Below are 22,385 nucleotides of genomic sequence, written 5' to 3'. Positions count from 1 at the left end.
GTTTCAAAATCACGTACCACGTAAGTAAATGTCATAGTGGCTGTATACAAAACTATTTCTTATTGTATTATTTCAGGACTTCTGCTTCTTACTGTCTACCAGAGCTGGAGGATTAGGTATCAACTTGGCATCTGCCGACACTGTAGTTATATTTGATTCTGACTGGAATCCACAGAATGATCTGCAAGCACAGGCTAGAGCGCATAGGATTGGACAGAAGAAGCAGGTATGTGTGTTCATTCTTAACTTCAGACTTGAGGAAGAGTTCCCTGTAGCAGCTACCCACTCTGTCTGCGCTGTTCAATCTTCATATGCTTTTGAGAGGAACTGCTATATATGTCCAAAAGAATTAGTAATAATTCATTTAACCGTCTGGGTTTTTTAAATCTCCCAGTATGGAGAGAGAATATTGGCAGTTGTGATATATGGATGGCAGCAGGAGAAGAGTTGTGATCTTGTCTGTCTGATGTTTGTATAGGCTGGATGTTAGGAGGAAGTCCTTCACAGAGAAAGTGATGTGTCGTTGGAATGGACTGCCCAGGGAGATGGTGGAGTTGCCGTCCCTGGAGGTGTGCAGAAAAAGCCTGGATGAGGCACTTAGTGCCATAGTCTAGTTGATTGGCCAGGGCTGGGTGCTAGGTTGGACTGGATGATCTTGGAGGTCTCTTCCAACCTGGTTGATTCTATGATTCTGTGATGATCATGTAATTTCAGAAAAGAACTGATTCAGGCACATCTCTCTTCCTTAAGTTTCTTCCAATAAATTCAGAAGATACATAGTGAAAACTGAGATTTCTCCTTCTTGTTGCTTATTTTTTGAAATACAGGTTAATATTTATCGTCTGGTCACAAAAGGATCAGTAGAAGAAGATATTCTTGAAAGAGCCAAGAAAAAGATGGTGTTAGATCACTTAGTAATTCAGAGAATGGACACTACAGGGAAAACTGTACTACATACAGGCTCTACTCCTTCAAGGTATAGTTGTATTTATTTTGCATACCGTTTTACTCTTGGGTGTATTTGACTATGAAGTAAACACATACTTTATTTCAGTTGCTTAATGAAATAAGTAAAGTTGTGAAGAATACTTTCTCTTTTACATTTTTATTTTGCATATTAAATATATGTCTGAAATACATAGTTTTTATTCATTAGTAAAAATAAAACTTGATTGGCTCATGATCACTGAGAACCTTTTCAGCTTATTAAGATCACGGTTACAAAGATGTTTTCTTGAAACCATCCTTTATTGCAGCTCAACGCCGTTTAATAAGGAGGAATTGTCAGCAATTTTGAAGTTTGGTGCAGAGGAACTTTTTAAAGAACCTGAAGGGGAAGAACAGGAGCCTCAGGTAGTGTTTTTAGACTAGATATATAGGTAAAACACCCGAAACTCTGTATGAATTATCTTACTGTAAAGTGAAACAATTCTTTCTTCAGGAAATGGATATAGATGAAATCTTGAAGAGGGCTGAAACTCGAGAAAATGAGCCAGGACCATTAACTGTTGGAGATGAATTGCTTTCACAATTCAAGGTATTACTCTTTTCCCTCCTTCCTACTATAACTGCTCTCTCCTTTAAACACAGTATTTTTCTTTTGTGCCCCAATCCATCTTTTCATTCTTAAGAAATGAATGACTCAGTAAATCAACTCTGTATACCTTTCTAGTAAAACAACTTTTCACCTGTGCAGGTTACCTACCATTAGTATAAACGTTTAAAAGTGTATTATACATTTTGTAATGTGTTAATAAGTACAATTCAGGGGAGTTTCATGTTTTATTTGCCACCTTTAATAAGCAGCTGTGGTGGTGTGGAATGCAAAAAGGTTTGCATTTCTTTGCCTGATGGTTTCTAGAAATAGGTTTTAGCCCTGAAGTTAATTTGGATGCCTGATATTTTAAGTGTTACGTGTTAAACATACCATCTTGATGCAAAAAAAAAAAGTAGAGTGTGAGGTATTTGTTTAGCTTAGCAGATGATTACCCTGCTGGTACTTGATGTGCAACATATTTTGAGTTTCACATTGCAATGATGTTTACTTAGTTTTGTATTACTATACTTAGCAGTTAATTCAGGCATTCAAATTTTGTTAGCCTTATGTTGAGGGAAGTTAACAATCATGCAGTTATAAGGGAAGTGTTTCCGTTATGCATCTGTTTTAGTCAACTTCTAAAAGAAGAAAGAGATTCCCCTATTTTCTCTTCTTAGCCTAAGTTGCATGGAGTCTCATAAATTAATCAAAATACTTCATTTGGAGACTTTTCATGGAGCATTTTGTGTGTATAAGTTTTTTGCATAATAAAAAGCAACTGCATATATATCTAACTACTCTGCCCTGGTGAGGCTGCATCTGGAGCACTGTGTCCACTTCTGGACCTCCCAGTTCAGAAGGGACATAGAACTGCTTGAGAGAGTCCAGTGCAGAGCCACAAAAATGATTAAGGGAATGGAACCTCTCTGTTACAAGGAGAGACTGAGAGCTGGGGCTGTGCTGCTTGGAGACGAGGAGACTGAGAGGTGACCTCATCAATGTTTATCAATGTGTAAAGGGTGAGTGCCAGGGGGATGGAGCCAGGCTCTACTCAGTAATGCCCAGTGACAGGACAAGGGGCAGTGGGTGGAAGCTGAGGCATAGGAAGTTTCACGTAAACATGAGGAGGAATTTTTTCTCCTGAAGGTGACAGAAGACTGGAACAGGCTGCTGAGAGGGGTTGTGGGGTCTCCCTCTCTGGAGATATTCAGAACCCGCCTTGGATGCATTCCTGTGTGATCTGGTGTAGTTGATCCTCTTCTGCCAGAGAGGTTGGACTGGATGAGCTTTGGAGGTGCCTCCAGGCCATGACATTCTGTGATTCTGTGATAAATGCATTAAAAAATACTCAACTTCGTTTTCCTAAAATATTAGATGCTCAGTCTTTGTCAAATAAATCTATTTGTTGGCTTGATAAAAACACATACATTCTGTTACACAAGGTGGCCAACTTCTCCAATATGGATGAGGATGATATTGAGTTGGAACCAGAAAGGAATTCAAGGAATTGGGAAGAAATAATTCCAGAAGTCCAGCGGCAAAGAATAGAAGAGGAGGAAAGACAAAAAGAACTCGAAGAAATATACATGCTCCCAAGGATGAGAAACTGTGCAAAACAGGTTTTTCTTGGTTCTGACTGACTTGTGCTTCTGTATTGCTCTTGGTTTAGTTTGCTTGCCTGAGGTGGTTGTGGGGTTTCTTTAATTTGGTTGGTTGTTGGTTTTCTGGACGCATTTTTGAAAAGCTAGGTAAAACTCTTTAATTATGGTTGTTAATCACTTAGCTTTGAATTACTTACTCTGAAATTCCAGATCAGCTTTAATGGAAGCGAAGGGAGGCGCAGTAGGAGCAGAAGATACTCTGGATCAGACAGCGATTCCATCTCAGAAAGGAAACGGCCAAAAAAGCGTGGCCGACCACGGACTATTCCTCGAGAGAACATTAAAGGATTTAGTGATGCAGAGATCAGGCGGTAAGGTGCAGAGTGGGCATGCCTATCTAAAGGCACAGTGCCATTTTTAATTACTCTTTAAAACGCCTTCAAATTGGTTTTTGTTCTAGGCGTTCAGTGTTTGACCTTGCATACTTTGTGTTGATGACATAGTCAACTGTCACAGCAGCAGTCTGAATCCATTCTAATGAGGGGTAAAACTAGTTCTGAAAAATATCCCTGATTGTTTTAAATGTGTTAATTCTTGCAACCCATGAGGACACCAATTAGCAGTTTGTACAACAGCTGAGCTTTTCCTTTTAACAAGCAAGCATGCACCATTTTATCTGAAGACTTTCATGGTGAAAGAAGATGTAAATATTTTTTTGAGTGACTACTACCAAAACTTTGAGTGGATTCTGTTTTCTTTTTAAACTTCCTGATACTGAATTAATGTTACATCTTTCTCTTTTTTTTTAAACTAAAAAATAAAAAGCGATATTTGGATCTTGTGCAGCAGGTCCCATCAACATTTGTTGCTATTTTCTTTTTAAAAGGAAGAGGAATTGTTTTACCTTTTTGGATTGCTAAAATGCTTTGCTTCTGAAATTTAAGTACTTAAGTTTCTCTAAAATGCTGTAAAGCTTTCAGTTTATTTTTGGTTAGAGAAATAACTTTAAAGATCCCCTTTTGTCTTTCAATTTCAACACAAATTGTTGCCTTTTTCAAGGTTATTTTTGTGCTTGCACTAGCGTTTTGATGCCTTGATTAAGGAAATTCTATTTCTTGCTGTTTTAATGGTCTTACTTTGTTTTCTTTTTTTCCTTTCTATCCTACTTTATCTCCAGTTTCTTTTCATCACTTAGACATTCCTACAGAGAGTATTTTCTCATGTCTTCTCAAAATCTTCACCTGCTACAAATTGTTCCTTTTACTATATAAAGCATAACATAATTTCTGAAATCACTACTTATTGTAAATCCACTTTAGATTTTTGTGATTGGGCATATCCAGCTGCTGAATCTTCTGTCTTACCAAGTGTGAATACAGCAATTTCTAAAATAAATGAACTTCTATTGCTTTATTTACATCAGTTCTTAGACCAAGAAAACTCTTGATGTTGTTTGGGTTATCTCCATATACTAAGCTGCCCTACTCTGTGCTGTTTTTTGGTTTGGTTTTGGGTTTTTTTCACCTGTTACCAATATACATTATAATAAGAGGAATAATTGTAACCAATATAATAAGTTTAGCACACATTCATATGGCAACATTATTTTCTCTTACTAGGTTTATCAAGAGTTACAAGAAATTTGGTGGCCCTCTTGAAAGGTAAACTCTATTGTTATTTGTATCACAGTATCACCAAGGTTGGAAGAGACCTCACAGATCATCAAGTCCAACCCTTTACCACAGAGCCCAAGGCTAGACCATGGCCTTGAACTGCCCCAGGGACGGCGACTCCACCACCTCCCCGGGCAGCCCATTCCAGTGTCCAATGACTCTCTCAGTGAAGAACTTTCTCCTCACCTCCAGCCGAAATTTCCCCTGGCGCAGCCTGAGGCTGTGTCCTCTCATTCTGGTGCTGGCCACCTGAGAGAAGAGAGCAACCTCCCCCTGGCCACAACCACCCCTCAGGTAGTTGTAGACAGCAATAAGGTCACCCCTGAGCCTCCTCTTCTCCAGGCTAACCAATCCCAGCTCCCTCAGCCTCTCCTCGTAGGGCTTGTGCTCAAGGCCTCTCACCAGCCTTGTCGCCCTTCTCTGGACATGCTCAAGCATCTCAGTGTCCTTCCTAAACTGGGGGGCCCAGAACTGAACACAGTCCTCAAGGTGTGGTCTAACCAGTGCAGAGTACAGGGGCAGAATGACCTGGAACCTTGTTTTTGTAACATCAGAACAACACACCAAAAGACCTTAAAGAGAAAAATAACCTAGTCATCACATTTAATATAACATGACTTTAGTTTTGTGTCTTTCCTTTTTTCATGTACAGTATGTGTGCAAACCTTCCAGTTTGCATGACTACTTAGGCTCTGTCTTTATACTTCACTTCCTGTCTTGTCTAATCCTCATTGGGGATAATCACTCAGCTACTTTGTTTGATAGCTTGTTGGAAGCTTATCAGTTTGTACGCTGACTGTCAAAGTTTTTTCTTGTCCTCTGTTCTTATTTTTAAGCTTTCTTTCACTTTTTCACTATTTTTAAGAATGCTTCCCATCCTTACTTACATTTAAAAATATTTATAGTTTATATGAACATACTATATATAATGATTTCAGCTCTTTCCAAAGATAGGTGCAGTAATTTAGTCATTTAACTCCCCATACTCTTTAGGGTTAGGGTCCTCTGCCATCCTTGTATTGCCCTCTGATACCCAAATCACTGGAGTTTTTTGTTTTGTTTTCCCTCTTGGATTGAAATTGCATACAGCATAGTAAGTTCAGGTGACTGATAACTATTTTGATAATTTCTTTATTTTCAACCTGAAATATTTGTTCAAAGTTACTGACATTTCAGAGTTAAAAAAAACGTTTATCTGTTTTATTACAGGCTTGATGCTGTAGCTAGAGATGCTGAGCTAGTTGATAAATCAGAGACAGATCTAAGGCGTTTGGGAGAGCTTGTACATAATGGATGCATTAAAGCTTTAAAGGACAATTCATCTGGACAAGAAAGAGCAGGTAGGGCTCAAAGCAATCAAAATTTCAAGAACTCTGAATTCTTGTACAGTGATCATAACAAAATGTACTTAACATTGGTGGGGGAGGTATGAACAAAAATGTTGGCATGCTGAATGATTTTAAAAAGGGTTGTAGTAAGTAAGCAAATATCTGGGGAGTTTGTGCTTTCTATGTGTGAATCGTCATTGAGGAATGCAGTATATTTTTGCTTTATAGTGAAACTTAAACATAGTTTGCTCCCTTTGATAGGATAAGGAGCAATGGGTGTAAATTGCAGCAAAAGAGGTTCCAGCTCAACATAAAGGGGAACTTCTTTACTCTAAGGGTCACAGAGCGCTGGAGAAGTTGTGTGGTCTCCTTCTCTGGAGACTTTCAAAGCCTGTCTGGATGTGCTCCTCTGTGATCTGTGTTAGGTAGTATTGTCCTGCTCTGGAAGGGGGGTTGGACTCCATCTCCTTGGGTCCCTTCCAAACCCTAACCATCCTGTGAGCCTGTGATTATCTGGAAGACTTCTTGATTCTGGAGCTTCAGACAGTTTTTTTAAAAAAAAGTCATTTGGTATAAGTGAAACCTTGCTGCTTTTGCATCCATTATTTTGGGGGTTTCACTTTTTTCATTCACAAATGTAAGTATTGTAATAGCTTTGTCGTTCGTTTCAAGGAGGTAGACTTGGGAAAGTTAAAGGCCCGACATTCCGAATCTCAGGAGTGCAAGTGAATGCAAAACTGGTCATCTCTCACGAAGAGGAGCTGGCACCATTGCACAAATCTATTCCTTCAGATCCAGAAGAAAGAAAACGGTACTGATTTTTTTTTTAAAGGAGGTAGTAATGCGTTAAAAAAAAACAAACCGAATTTTATTGGATACTTTTCAACCACATCGACGCAAAGCACACTGTGATAGTATTATTCCCAGTAAGAACTGGCAGCAGTAGCTTGCTGCACATCTGTTCTTCATTCTTTTTTCCCTTGCCTTAAAAGTCAGTACCAGCTGTATCTTCTCAGCTGTATTCATTGGGGACTGTGTTCAGTTACTAATAATAATCAGGGCTGGAGCTCACACTTGCTGAGCAGCTGCTGTATGTGTCATGTCTGCTTGAGAAAAATGCCACTATCAAAAGCTTAGCAGGGATTGTTCCTACTCTGAACTTTCTTGCTTTCCACTTTCTGTATCATAATCCTTAAACTATCCACTTGGTTAGCAATTACTTTGGACAGTGGACAACTCATCACCACAGGTAGGTACATATGTTTATATTTTAGGCTGGATCACCTTTAAAACACATTGCAGTGCTGATTTCACTAAATATTTTGTAGAAATATTAAGAAAATACAATTGTAATATTTGAATTATGTCCTGATAGACCAACTACTTAGCAGAGAGAATAAATCTAGTTGCATCACTTCTAGTATGTTCCCTTCCTCCTTGCTAATAAGCTTCAGAGGTAAAATCTCTCTTGTATTTCTGCTAGATACGTCATCCCATGCCACACCAAGGCTGCTCATTTTGATATAGACTGGGGTAAGGAAGATGATTCCAATCTATTAATAGGCATCTATGAATATGGTTATGGCAGCTGGGAAATGATAAAAATGGATCCTGATCTCAGTTTGACACAGAAGGTATGTCCTTTACATTTTTTCAAGGACTTCTTGTTTAGGCAATAAACTGCTATAAACAGTTACTGAAAAGAGCTGTTTTATGATAACTGAAACTGTGGAGACATCATATGTCACTTGTACTTCTTAGTACTTGTGGTACATTACTAGGTTTTAAGTGTCATGTATGTGGTTGGAAGATGCTTTATTGCAGCCAGTTACGTTGCCAAATTTCTGTGTAGTTGGACCTCTGACATGTTTTAATTTTTCTTCTCAGTATTTCCCTTCTCTGTTTCAGATGTTTGTCCATTTTGTGTTCTCAACGTTTTTTGTGAGAGGTTTTTCTAGAGATTTTACGGGGTTCCCCATCCTCACTTAATCCTCAGCTTCTTCATATTCTCTTTCTCATATTTTCTCATGTCTTTAAATCACAACATGAGAATAGACATAATAAAATCAGTGCAATAGTGAGCAACAGGTATTGACAGAAAGACTAGGGTGAAGGATGCTTTGTGACTGTGACAGGCTACAGTTTGGGGATTTTAGCAGTCAGGATTGTGTCCAAATATGTTTAATAATGATTTCTACTACTGCTTTACCATTACTTTGTGTTTTGAAACCACCCATTCATATTTTGACACCTGTAAGGTTGATGGGCAGTCAGGAATTCTGTGGATGATGGGTACAGGAGCTCGGAATTTACTGCATAAGCTACCAGAATGGAAGCAGAAATCAGACACTAGTTTTTTGAGTTTGTTTTAAACTAAGATGATTTCCAAGACTGTGCATTGGCTACTTGATTGAAAAATTAAAACGTTTAAGAAACTCTCCACTGCTTCAAGCACACTGGCATATTGGCTAGATGCAGTTGAAGTGGATTATTTTCCACTTTCTTTTATGCATCTTTCTCTGTTCTGTGTGCTCCAGATTAGCATCTTCCAACCTTAATATTAGGTACTCATAGCTCTTATAAATACTACTGTTTTCTGCTCAGATTCTACCTGATGATCCAGATAAGAAACCCCAGGCGAAGCAGTTACAGACTCGTGCAGACTACCTCATTAAGTTACTGAATAAAGACCTTGCAAGGAAGGAAGCACAAAGGCTTGCTGGTGCAGTAAGTAAAACCTGTCATGCGTTAGTCAGATAAAACAGTAAGCTTTATGGATATGTCAGCTGATCCTTTTACAGTGGTGCTCTTCTTTGTGTAGTGTTACTCTGTATTGCTTATCATATTACATGAGACTAACTCAAGAAATTAAAGGTTCATACTGTGTTACTCTGTTGTTATCCATATGTATACTCTACTGTTGTTTTAGTCTCTGTTTCCAGTCCCAAAAAAGCAGCGGACCTTAGTGACAATTAGTAAAATGGATCTTCTATTAGTTACGAAAACAAATGTAGTTTTGCAGCTGTGGTGCAGAGATGCTCGTCAGTTGACATTATTAAAGAGACCAATTTGCATTCAGGGCAATTCAAAGAGGAGGAAAGCAAGAACTAAGAAGAACAGGGTGATAAAGGCTGCAAAAATGAAAGAAGAAATAAAAAGTGATTCTTCACCACAGCCCTCAGAAAAATCCGATGAAGATGATGGTGAGGATAATAAGGTAAGTATCTTTCACATGGCAGAGATGACTATCACTTCTTCCTATGAGTATCCATTTGTTTTACCTTCTACTTGACTTAATAAAATGTAGAAGCACCTGAATGTCATCGTTTTCTTGTGGCCCGTGTAGTTAATGTAGGGTAACTAGAAGCACATGGAAAGCTGCATCTCTTTTAGTTCAATAACAAGCCAGTAACTGAGGAATTGTGAGTAATTTTCCAAATTATAAAATAATAACAACCTTGTGGCCTCATAAAATTAAAGTGATGTTGCGGTCTCATTACACATAGCATTTGCTCAGATGTGGCATTCTTTAAAGAATTCAGCTTTGTGTCTGCTACAAATACAAACCTCCTGTAACACAGAATTGTAAAACTGATCTTTCTGTCTTGTGATTGTTCAGTTATTTTTTTTTTTAATCATTCTCTGAAAAAAAGCCCCACCAAGCTCAGTTAGAATGAGCATCCAGAGTGAATGATATTTCAAGACTTGCATGTGGAAGCTTCTGTATATGTTTTGGGTTTTGTTGTTTAACCTCTTTGTGTTCAGTTAGTTTGAATATGTTCCTTTGGGCCCCTGCTTTTGTCTTTTTATTTCTGTAACATCATGCAGGAGAAACCACTAGAGATAAGAATTTTAGGCTCATGTCACAGCTGTTTTATGATTCTGAAAGTAGTTTAAATAAATCAGTACAAGTTTATATGTATCACTAAAATACTTCCTGCATAGCTTAAAGAACTGTCTTAGCCACTTTAAACTGTTATAAACCATTGTAATTACAAACTCTTTACAGTGCTCTTTACAGTGAGGGTTGTGAGACACTGAACAAGTTGCCCAGGGAGCTTTTGGATGCTCCCTCCCTCCCTGGAGGTTTCTAAGGCCAGGTTGGATGAGGCCTTGAGCAGCCTGTTCTAGTGAGAGATGCCTCTGCCTATGGCAGGGGGTTGGACCTGAATGATCTTTGATGTCCCTTCCAACCTAAACCATTCTATGAGTCTATAAACTCATTCTAAATAAAAAAGGCTTCATCACATACATAACTAAAAGCAGTTCATCTTTAGGAAAAAAATGATGCATCCATTTAAAAATGGTCATTTTTAACTAAAACATTTCTGTATGTTTTTAAATTGTATTATGAGGAGTGCAACACAAAGTTGTAAGAAAAAAAAAAGCAAAACTAATGTAATTTAATAGATGACTGGCTTATACTTGTACATACAATAATTAATCTGAAACACATGACTAAATTGTGTTGTCACAGTTCTCAGTCAATTAGTGTAGGCAACCAAATCCTAAAATGAAGCACCTTAAGTGTCCAGATTACTTAAAAAATGAGCGTTGTAGCTCATCTCTGCTCAGAACACGTTGCCAGTCAGCTGACTGACTTGTTACAGGTTTGGGAAGTTGCCTACAACCCAGTCCCCTTTTTGCATATTTAGTGAGAGGTATTTTAAACTTTAATACTTCCGGACACAAAGTAACAGTTGCACTTCTTGAAACAGGCTTCAATCACCTGAACAATTCGATTTAGCTACTTAGCTGCCATACTCTGAGCAATATACTTCTGCTAGAACATTCAGAAAACTCCTAAAGTCATTGGATTTTTCCTGGGAAGTCTCCATGATACCTAAATATTGAAGTCATTCTTGGGCTGATTGCTTGATACCTCATCTAAATTACCTGTTTGGATTTATGTATTAGGCATTCATCATCATTTTTTCTACAGTGCATTCCATATATGCTTTTCCAGGGCATACAGAGTATTTTTCTGTGTCTGAAAAGATTTGAGTTTCCATTTCAGACTTTAATATGCAAATGTTACAGAAGAACAATCTAGTGGTGTTTTATCACCTTCAAATAATTAAACTGGGAAATCTGTAAGTAAGATTTTTTTAAGCCTAGTAAAAAGATCTTTGGAAAATGGTTTGGACTCTGTTACCATCTGTGAATGTTTAATGTGGGGTTGGTAAAAAGTTACTCTGACAAACTTAAGTGGAGCAGAGTTCTTGTAATATCCTCATCCCTTGTGTTCTGACCATTCAGCTCTGGTGTGCAAGACCTGGTCGTCTTTAAGCTTTTCAGAACCTAGCTACCTTTAAAAGGGAAAGGATTTAAAGTTTATCTTAAGTTAAGTGAACCCCACTACCACTGCTAAATCAGTACTTTGTCACACCAAAGAATCAAGTGAATCATTCTCATCTTTCTTTCTGTTCTGTTTGATAGATGTTAGATAGACATCATTTTTTTTGTCCAAAAAGGGGAAAAAATACACAGCTAAAAAGTGTGGGTTTAATATGATAGTTAGGAAATTTGTGTAGATATCACTCAGTTTGATGTGATATGTATGCTTACGTATTGCAGGATGAGATTGTTTCAGTGAAACATCCACATAAAAAAATTAAAGCAGAAAAAGAAAATGAAGAGAAGCCTGAGACAGATATTGGCATAAAGAAAGAAGCTGAAGAAAAAAGAGAGACAAAAGAAAAGGAAAATAAGAGGGATTTGAAAAGGGAGAAAAAAGAAAAAGAGGATAAGAAAGAATTAAAAGAAAAAGATATTAAAGAAAAGAGAGAAAACAAAGTAAAAGAATCCACACAGAAAGAAAAAGAAGTAAAGGAAGAGAAGGTAATTAGGTTTACTTATCTTACATAGCACTAGAAGAGGCCACTAGATTTATGTGAATTATTTTGAGATTAAAGGGTATAATGGAGCTAGTTGGTATTTCATTGAAGCCTTGTATGTCATTTGATTTTGATGGGTTGGGTTTTGTTTGGTTGTTTTTTTTTAACTACTAGAAACCATGAAGACAGGCATTTGAAATGGGAAATGCATCTTTAATGATGCATATCTTGCGTTAACTGGGAGCACAAGTGTGGGCAAGAATACCTTTTATTCCTTTCCTTCTTTTCTATCCCACAAAGTAAAATGTACTGTCACTGAATCTCAGCATAGTTCTATTTTTATACTGAAGAGACTACTGTAGTTAAGCAAAATGTCATATAGTGTATTCCAAATCCTAAGTAAAGTTTACTGAACTATTTTTATACCTTGTTTTTAGATAAATGAAATAAAATCTGAAAGTAAAGAAAAAACTAAAAAAATTCCATTGTTGGATACTCCAGTTCATATTACTGCTACTAGTGAACCAGTTCCTATATCAGAAGAATCTGAAGAACTGGACCAGAAAACTTTCAGTGTGGTAAGTCTCTTTTTGTGTTTATATAGGATAATTTAAATGAGGACAGTTTCTGATGTTCCTGATTCTGTTCCTGGGCACAGTTAACACAGGTAATCTTTGTAGTAAAGTCTCAGATCAACAACTGTTGTCAACAACCTACAGATGTAATTTTGGTCTTAATTCCAGTAATTTTATTTTGTTGTTTATTTATGCAGGATAATAGGAATCTACCCAATGCTCTGTGTGCTCAGTAGATTTAGAATATAGACTGTGAAGTTGTATCCTGGGGAATAACTTGTGTAACCTGCTTCTTTGGGAGCAGGCATGAATGAACTTCAGTGCAATTGCTGGAGTCTGTAGCTTCACCTTATCACATTATGTCTTCTTTGTAAGATAACAAGATAGCTTAAATTTCATCACTTTGCATCTGGATTACTGCAGTCTTAAATTCGTAGTATGCACAGGAAGCAGCTAATGCCCACACAAACACCTTGCTGCAGTAATGTCTTGGGCACCAAAAGAATTCTGTTTAAGCACTACTTTGGTCTGAGATCATCTGTATTAGAGGAGAAAAGGTACATACACACAGTTCGTGTAAAGATTTTTAGGTCATCTGGGGACTTTGGAATGACATATCAAAGAGTAACTTGGAGCAGCTGCTATCTTGTGGGTATTTTGTCCTTCATATTTCAACAGTTGTTTGTATTCACCAGCCAGTTTTATTAGGACTGTTGGGAGTGCTGGCTGTGACAGGCAAGTAAGATTCACCTGAGTGTGGAAGGGACTGCAGCCCTGTATGGTTTTATTCTAAAACTTCCAAGTAACTCGCTTGTGATCTCCAAAATGAGCCTTGAGTGATTCAGGTGGATGTGCTTTTGTGGCTAAGTGACAGAGAACTAATTGATTTGCATGTACAGTTACATGTTAATGATAGTGTTTATGTTTAAGCAGTGCACTCTGTAAGCTGTCTTCCAAAAGCTATTTTAGCTCTGGCAAGTGCACTATGTAATGCAGCTTTTCAACTTTGTATTGCATGAGCTGGCAATGGAACAACTTCCCAGATTTTTCTAAGTTAGTTGTACCTGCAAGCTTCCACAGCAGTTGTGATTCCATTCCTACAGACTTCCCTTTCTTCTTGCAGGGAGTATTTCTAGGTTGGGTCTATGTATAGAAAAGCTTTCATTTTCTTTTCATCCACACTTTCGGTCCTGGAATGTATGTTCATCAATATGCCACCATCAGGTGCAATCTGATTAGCTTATTTAACTGCATTTTGTATTGAAATTAGCTTGTGCTTAACAAATTTGGCACTTTGTGTACAAGGAGACTATACATTTCATCTGTTTACCGTGTCATTGTAGATGAGATAGTAAATCAAGATAAAGCCAGTTAGCATGATTTAAATTGCAGACACTAGCTTAGGAATACTATTAAAATACAAAGTGTGAAAATTGGAGCATGCACATGGGACATACATCTGTGTTTAAAATGTACTGAGTACTCTCATACTTAATTTTGATACGGAGTTTGTATAGCTTTCAAGGTGCAAAAAAGTATGCCACATTCTATATGATATCCCTGGCCAGGGAGGTGGAGTCATCATCATGCCTGGAGGTGTTTCATATCACATGTGACTGTGGGACTTGGGGACATGCTTTAATGGCCATGGTGGTGTTGGGTTGATGGTTGGAGTCTAGACCTGGAGATGTTTAAAAGCCACAGAGATGTGTGGTGCCGAGGGCCACAGTGATCTTTGTAGTGGATGATCTCCAAGGTTCTTTTTCAGCCAGAAGGGTTCCATCATGCTCTGTCTCTTTGCCATCCCAGCCTGGGAGTTGGACTTGATGATTGGGGTTGGACTCAATGATCTCTGGAGGTCTCATCCAACCCCTAACATTCTGTGAACTTGTAAAATCCAGCTGTAATAACTCCTTTTCCTCAAAGTCCCTTGCATTAAACTAGTGCTTCAAGACTTTGATAGTTGCTTTGTTACACCAATGATATTTAGAGGGGTAAATTTCCAACTGGTTTTAAAGTGCAGCTTTCTTTAAAGGAAATTGTGAAACATTTTTAAGAGCTGTGACATGTCTTGCATTTTATTTGGCTGGTAACAATGATGTATTTGTGCTTGTATATATGTATCTTACAGCAAAGGTGGGTCATGTTTTGGAATTTTTGTTTTGGTTTTTTTCTTTCCTCTTGGGGAAAAAACAAATATATTAATTCAATTTTGTAGTGTAAAGAAAGAATGAGGCCTGTCAAAGCAGCACTGAAGCAGCTGGATCGACCAGAGAAGGGCCTTTCTGAACGAGAGCAGCTGGAACATACTAGACAGTGTCTAATCAAAATTGGGGATCACATTACCGAATGCCTAAAGGAGTACACAAATCCTGAACAGATTAAACAGTGGAGAAAGTAAGTTATTCTCTCTCTTTTTTTTCTTAGTATTCTGCCTTTCTTTTACCTTTCTATTATTTTAAATAGGAATTTATGGAAAGATGATTGTAGGTGGTCCCAGCGTTCGATGGATTCAGTTACTCATGCTGCACAGTGAGGCATTTAGTCCAGTAGATGGAGTCATCTCACTTTAACTGAAATCCAAGGAATGGCAATAGGTTACTTGGACTCTAATTACCAGAAAAAACGTTTGTGTCCTTAAGACTTTTTAGTTTTCAGCTGTGACAGTTTAGGAGGGTTTTTCAGGGCAGTTTTGGGGTGTTGGTTGGTTTTTCTGGGTGGTGGTGGGATATTTTGTTCGGTTAGTTTTGGGTTGGTTTTAATTGCTGCTACAAGTAGGTCATTCTAAACTTTTGTTGTACTTTTGTATGCTTTATAATTGCAGAATTCTTTATTCTTTTTTTTTTCTTCAATCAAGTAGTACATGCTAGCCATGATTTGAGAAGACTATCATAACATATTCAGATGTATTACAAAACTGAAGGGTTTGCGTCATTATGAGGTCACAGTTTAAAAAACAACCCAAAAAAAGTTGGTTTGTAAATGTCTTCTACCCAATTGTTCTTAATGCATTTTTAATTCATTTTATTAGCATGTAAACTTCAGACTCACAGGTGGGAGTACATCCTGAACTTTAGGATACAAAAACCTCTTTCAGGTGTTTCATTTTCTTGACAACATTGTGTTAGCCTGGAACCCTTCTGTTGTTTTAATTGCTCTGCTTCAAAATACTAAGGTGACCGTATCTACGAAGCAAAGATCTTTGCCTTGGTTTTGGTAAATGTTACTTTTATTTGCATAAAAACTTGTGCTAGAGCTGTTACTCATAATCTGCAATTTATTTGTAGATTGATACAATATTGTGTTTCAGCTATCTTTGATAAGAAATATAGTAAAACTCTGTAGGTTAAATAGAGTTATACAGGTGTTACTGGGCACACCATTAGCTGGTTTGCTGCTTTTGCAAACCTCTAGACCAAAATTACAATGTTTGAGTAATCACAGTGAAGGAGCAGGTGGTTGCTTCCTGAGCACACTTCAGATTCTGCTGAACACTATCATTCTGTAACCCCTTTTAAGCATTTCACCTGTAAACTGGACTAAAAGAATTCTTAGGCTTTAGGTCTGTTATCTGTGGTTGTAGAAGCTGGCAGCACTTTGACAGCAAATTACTTAGTTTATTCTGTCATTATTTAGAGCATAGATTAGACACAGATGTATTGTTGTGAAACTTCCATTCTCTTTTTCTTAACTGGATTCCAAAGTTTTGACCAGGCTTTGGGATTCTGTGGTAGAAATCTCTCACTCAGTTCCAATGAAATAAGACTTGTACAACAGGTGTCTTGAGCACTAGGATATTTCAAGTTTGGAACCATTTTTGTTTTACTTCCTTAAGCTTTAACTTGCAGCTGAATATTCACATTTCAAGCAAACCTTGAGAAAACATAAACTGATAGCTATGTTTTCAAGCACTTTAACAAATCATTTTACTAATACATTTGTCTTGGGTATAAATTTCCATGCATTTTGTCCTGTGAAGTACTTACAATAAATATTACAAGGTGCCAAATTATTAAAGGGGTTAATATTTCCAATGTTTGAAATACAGATAGGTAATGATTGCTCTGCAGCTAGGCAATAGGATGTTGATTTTACAGTGTTTCTGGTTTACTGAAGCAGCATTCAGATAATCCCAGGTAAATCCGTATTGTGTCGAGTAATACAAAATAAACAAATGTACAGAATAATTACAACTTCTCTTTTCTTATTTCTCAGAAATCTGTGGATTTTTGTCTCAAAGTTTACAGAATTTGATGCCAGAAAGCTGCATAAGCTTTATAAACATGCAATCAAAAAACGCCAGGAGTCTCAGGTAGTATTTTCAGACCCTTTCTAAATACACAAATGCATATTTTAAGTGCTAAAACTCTTCTATTAGATTTAAAGGGTTACAGGGATCACAGAAACACACTACAAGTAGCATTTGTGTTTGTAGTAAAGTGTGCTCTTCATTTCTCTAACAAATTTTAGTGAACTTTGAGATTTAGCAATGAGTTTTTGTACCTGTCTCTTTTAGCAGCACAACGACCAGCACATTGGCAGCAGCGTGAATACACATGTAATCAGAAATCCAGGTAAGAAGCTTTAAGTATAATTAGATATCATAGTTCTCATGTTTATTTCATTTTGCATGTCTCCTAGATCTGACTCCCACACTGCTAAGTATCAGAGATAAGCTGATTAGTAGGCCTTGGCTAGACCTATCGTAGTGCACACTGAATCTGGTGCTCACTGGTTTTAGTAGCAAGTTAATTGACTGTCCTCTGGAATAAAAAAGGTGGAAATAGGTGTGTGTGTGGGGGGGGGGTTATGTTTAGTTTTGGGAAGGGGGAGAGAGGCCTATTCAAAACCTTGAAAATTCTGTGCTTCTTTATAGCTGGAGATCATCGCTTACAGTTAATTAGATGTGCCAGCATCTGTTACTGCTGAAAACAGCACTGATCTTTCACTGTGCTTCCATATTTTCCTTTCTACATAATACTTAACTTTTACTGTGTCACATTAGGCTTCAAGTGTATTTTCATGGAATTAAAGCCAACATAATATATGTTAGTAGTGCCATGGAAAGTCTGTCATTAGTAAGATGTACCTTTAAAACTCTACTCGTGCAGAGGCCATCCCTTCTTAGAGAGAAAGTGCTGCCATTGTCTAAGACTGCTCCACTGAAGGCGCCTCTGCTCGTTGCTTGTTTGGATGACGCTTAGCTTCATAGGCTGAGGGGAGAGGTTAAAAAGCTCTGTTTCTGGGTCCTCCACATCTACGTTCTAGTTTGCTTCCTTCTAAGATAGTCAAGTTTTTCATTTCACTCACAGTAGTGCATTTGTCTGTCAACTATTGCGATCTTGTTTCTGTGAAATTACGATGTCGCTCTCATACTGCTTTACATCTGATAGGTAGAGAAGTGCTGTTTGAATTAGGCGAAGAAGAGACTGAGACTTCTTTTTAATCTCTGCTTCATTAAACAGATGTGGAAAGATTGAAGGAGAATACAAACCACGATGACAGTAGCAGGGACAGTTACTCTTGTGATAAATATTTATCACAATACCACGATCATCATAAAGATAAGCATCAAGGAGATGCTTACAAGAAAAGTGACTCTAGGAAAAGGCCCTATTCGGCTTTCAGCAACGGAAAAGATCACAGAGACTGGGATCACTACAAGCAAGACAGCAGGCAAGTTTCTTCAGGAATTTTAGTATCTGTTCTGAATTCCCTTCCAGTTTTTGTAGAGTGCTTTCATCAAGCACCAAATCATCTTTCTCTAAATAATGCAAACTTGCAACAGTGGTACCTCTCTAATGCACTTCTGTTGATCTTACGTAATTGTGGCTGTTAATGTGTTGAGTGAGACTGAGAACAAATGACTTCTGTTTTTTTAGATACTACACTGATAGTAAACACAGGAAGTTAGATGACTACAGGAGCAGAGACCACCGGTCTAACCTGGAGGGAAGTTTGAAAGACAGCCGAGCTCATTCAGACCACCGTTCTCATTCAGACCACCGGATACACTCAGACCACCGTTCGGCTTCGGAGTACAGCCACCACAAGTCTTCTAGAGATTACAGGTACCACTCAGACTGGCAAATGGACCACAGAGCTTCGAGTAGTGGCCCGAGGTCACCCTTAGATCAGAGGTCTCCTTATGGTTCAAGATCTCCCTTAGGACACAGATCTCCGTTCGAACACTCATCGGATCACAAAAGTACACCTGAACACACGTGGAGTAGCCGGAAAACATAACAAAGACTGATGTTTTCGGGACCTTCTTTTAGCCATATACAGTAAACTAACACAGTAATTGCCTTACATGACTTGAAAGATATGGACTGGATATTCTATCGGTAGCAGTATTGTTACTTCTTTCCGGGATGCAAGGTCTATTCCAACAGAAGAGAAATATTTTTGTATTTAAAGTTTATGCTGCACTGTGCTGCACGTGCTGTGGCACCTTTTTTTAAAGAAAACGGAAGATGTTTACTTTTACAGGGACCTCAACACTGCCCCCGTTCAGACTGGATCTTACTACAAAACTCTTCATGTCAAAAGTGATTTTCTTTTTTCCGGGCTGAACATGTTTTAAATTATGTTTGCAAAAAGGCATTTTTAAAACACTGACCTGTGCTCGCGTTTCAGGAAGGAATAAGGAGGTTGTTTTCTTTGTGTCTCTTAGGAAGGAACTCTCTCAAGGACTTTGTTCGCTTTCCAAAGCTACTTGTTTACATTGTACACTGCGACCACCTTGCCGCTTCTCATCACAAGCTTGAATATTTAAATTCTGTACCTATGACTGTAAAATGGCCAGGATCTCTCCTGTTTGTGATCAGTTATAAAGCCTTTTTTACAAAACAAACAAATTTTAAAAAAAAAAAAAAAAGTCACACGAACCAGAATAGAAACAAACAAACAAAAAAAAGGCTGTAAATTATTGTAAATTAACTAAATGAGCTTTTCTCCCTCTCAGGCTTTTCTTGACTTTTCCTTCCTCCACCAACTCAGGCCTTCTTGTGACAAGTATCAAACAAACAAACAAAAGAAAATCAGTGTACTTAACATGTTTTAATAAAACCCCTTGATGGAATCACTGCTCGGAATGTAAAAAATGGGGAAAGGAAACACTTTATGTCATTCAGTGCTCCTCTTTTTTATCGGATACTTTAGCTATATATTGGGGATATTAGTTTGTTGTTTTTTCTTTGTGAGTTGTCTTTATTTTCTTAATGAATTGTCAATGTGATTGTAATGAAATGGTAAGAAATACCCAGATGAATTGTGCTCTGGGAAGCTTTTCAGGTGCATTGGTTTTGAAGGAGTGTTAAGTAATCTGAACATCAGAATCCAAATCGGCCAAAATTTATTGTAACTCCGTTTGTGTTCCCTCTTCAACATGGGCAATAATGTCAAATGTGCTATGCAGCCAGTTAATATTTTAGAAGATTTGAATGACTTTATTGACAGAATTGTTACAATGCACACTGATTGTACATAGATAACTTCTATCTGACAAATTAAATTTAAACTAAAAGGATTTGTGGGCTCTTGTTTTCTGCTGCGTTCTCTACAGCGTTGCTTTCGGTTTACCCATTACATCATTAAACCAAATCAATGTGCTAAATTTTAACGTGCAGTGTGATAATTCAGGGAGATGATGTCAGCATCGTGTGGTTGGAACGGTGTCTGTTGCTCCAGTATTTCTCTGCTCTTGTAATTTTGAGCATATTTTCCCATTTAAATAGCTTATATGCCAGCATCAGTATAGAACCAAAATCTGAGTATTGTTGCGGAGAGCAGGAATTAATACGTGGCCGAGTTGGGAATTTATCAAAAATAGGTTTTTGGGTTTTTTTTTCCCCCAAAAACCCGCCCCCACAACTATATATACAAAGATTAATTTAGTTTAATAAGCAGATTCAGTTGCATGAGAATTGACCTACAAGGATACCATCAATAATCTGACTATCTTGGAAGTCAGAAGTTGGAAAAGGACTCAGCTATTAATTAATAGCTGTTTCTTACTAAATTAAGCTAAGCCAAATAACTCACTCAGGCTGGCTCGTGCGGTCTGTCTTCCTCCTCCAGCTGCTGCAGGTGAATCGTTAAGAGGTCGTTAAGGGTCGTTAGGCACACAAAGGTGTCAATAGGAAAGCAAATCCCTGGAGGTCTCTCTGCAGTCCAGGCACAGGGGAGCGTGTGAGCTCAGGCAGACACATATGTCCAGGCACAGGCAAACTCCAAGCGGGAACCCCAAAGGTGGGAAGACCCCCAATAGTTATAACCTTGGCTAGACAAAGGGCAGAGTTACCACACCTTAGGCGCGAAAGCGCACGGCCAATCCCAGCCTGGCTCCAGCGCGGGAACTCATGGGGCAGTCGCCCCCCCTTCACGGGGCAGTCCTCCCCCCCTTCACGGCTGCAGGGCAGGCAAGGGGGGAGGGAAACCAGGTGGCTTTTCCCCTTTCCCCCCGAAGTCCGGGCAGGAGAAGAATTTAGGGGTACAGGACTCCAGGACAAGTATCTGGTGGGATCTCACTGAAGGCACAGGTGATGCACATCAAGTTCTAAGTTTATTTCGTATAGGCTGGGACCGGTTAATTTAATGCTGTTTCATTTCTTGGCTCTTCCACCTTCTCAGGATACTGGAAGGGTTTGAGCTGTTCTGCTTTTGAAGTATATTGATGAAATGGAAGTCATTGGAGTGGTATGTCAGTAAGGTGTGCCATGCATCTTCAGCTTCCAGCAGTGGAAGTCTACAAGTTGGAGCATCTCAAGCCACTGACTGGTTCTTACTGCTTGGCTAGTTGTGATGGTTTGGGTGTTACCCACCCCCACACACACACACTTTGTAAATCACCCAGACTAGGCTCAGCTGGCTCTGGAAATTGAATGAAGTTTATATTTACAGCTTAGCACAATATGCAAGCAGATATTTACAGTATATACAGTTATAGGCAATGATATACAAGGGAAAATGTAATACAGGAACACAACTCCCCTCCCAGAAACCTGAGTCCCCAGGATGGGCTCCCAACCACCCTTCTCCTTCCCCTCTACCTTACCCCAGACATTACTTTGTGCCCAAGGAAGAATGGAGAGTTGGCTGGGGGGGTTAGGAAGCAAGTGGATTAATCAGAGAGACGATAGGTGAGGTTAGAGAGCAATGCAGCCCACAGCCCAGACAGAGAGCAACTCCCTTATCTATGTTTGGATTCTTGCTCTTTTACCTCTCAGCAAGCCTGTGAGTGAAGTAGACATCACCATTGTTTCCCTTTCACAGCCTGTAATCTTGTTCTTTTCACCAAAACATTCTAGCTAGCTTCAAACTAGCACAGTAGTGCACAAGTCGACCCGTTCACCTGTCCCACTCAACCTGGTTCACCATCAGTGCTGTATTACAGCACGGTGGCTGAGCATGTCCAGTGTGACATGGTTAATCTGCATCATTATTGTGGAAGCTCTCAGGTCTCAAAAAGTAGAAGTAAGCCACTGTGGTGGCTGTGATGATTAGGATCTTTGCTAATTAGCCTCCTTAGGCTGTGTTAAATTTTTTTTGGTCATACTTGCATATTTCCAAATCAAATTTTCAGCAGTTTAAATTTTCCCCTTCTGAATTCAGTTGAGTCTTGAGTATAAAGTTTGGTGGTGGAAGTAGCCTCCATTGCTTGTGAGTCTGAGTGTTACGGAGTATCCTGCTACTTGGAGAATCCCATATTCTCTGCAAACAAGCCACTGGTAATTCATTCTGCAGGCATGCAGATTTGATCCTTGTGTTCATGTAACGAAGAGTCTTGATGGAATACATCCAATTCCAAAGCACCTATCACATAGCAATGGT

At 38.5% G+C, this 22,385-nt stretch overlaps 1 protein-coding gene across 1 annotated transcript in view; it reads left to right on the top strand.

Moving 5' to 3' along the window:
• The window catches only part of CHD1 (chromodomain helicase DNA binding protein 1), a 60,134-nt gene extending 40,052 nt beyond the window's left edge, over positions 1-20,082 (top strand). Inside the window, exons 19-37 of the mRNA XM_064140712.1 lie at positions 77-226; positions 828-976; positions 1,257-1,353; positions 1,442-1,537; positions 2,980-3,156; positions 3,349-3,509; positions 4,758-4,799; positions 6,021-6,151; positions 6,812-6,950; positions 7,623-7,773; positions 8,744-8,866; positions 9,219-9,356; positions 11,717-11,980; positions 12,414-12,554; positions 14,770-14,948; positions 16,767-16,863; positions 17,068-17,125; positions 18,017-18,227; positions 18,434-20,082. Coding sequence (XP_063996782.1) covers positions 77-226; positions 828-976; positions 1,257-1,353; positions 1,442-1,537; positions 2,980-3,156; positions 3,349-3,509; positions 4,758-4,799; positions 6,021-6,151; positions 6,812-6,950; positions 7,623-7,773; positions 8,744-8,866; positions 9,219-9,356; positions 11,717-11,980; positions 12,414-12,554; positions 14,770-14,948; positions 16,767-16,863; positions 17,068-17,125; positions 18,017-18,227; positions 18,434-18,797 — 2,868 coding nt within the window. The 3' untranslated portion in view covers positions 18,798-20,082. The remainder of the gene's footprint in view (positions 1-76; positions 227-827; positions 977-1,256; positions 1,354-1,441; positions 1,538-2,979; positions 3,157-3,348; positions 3,510-4,757; positions 4,800-6,020; positions 6,152-6,811; positions 6,951-7,622; positions 7,774-8,743; positions 8,867-9,218; positions 9,357-11,716; positions 11,981-12,413; positions 12,555-14,769; positions 14,949-16,766; positions 16,864-17,067; positions 17,126-18,016; positions 18,228-18,433) is intronic.
• The last annotated feature ends 2,303 nt before the right edge of the window (positions 20,083-22,385 follow it).

Source organism: Pogoniulus pusillus, chromosome Z (genome assembly GCF_015220805.1).
Source record: "Pogoniulus pusillus isolate bPogPus1 chromosome Z, bPogPus1.pri, whole genome shotgun sequence".
In the NCBI taxonomy this organism is placed as follows: domain Eukaryota; kingdom Metazoa; phylum Chordata; class Aves; order Piciformes; family Lybiidae; genus Pogoniulus; species Pogoniulus pusillus.
Note: the sequence above shows the minus strand (reverse complement) of the source record. Positions and strands in the feature narration are given on the sequence as shown.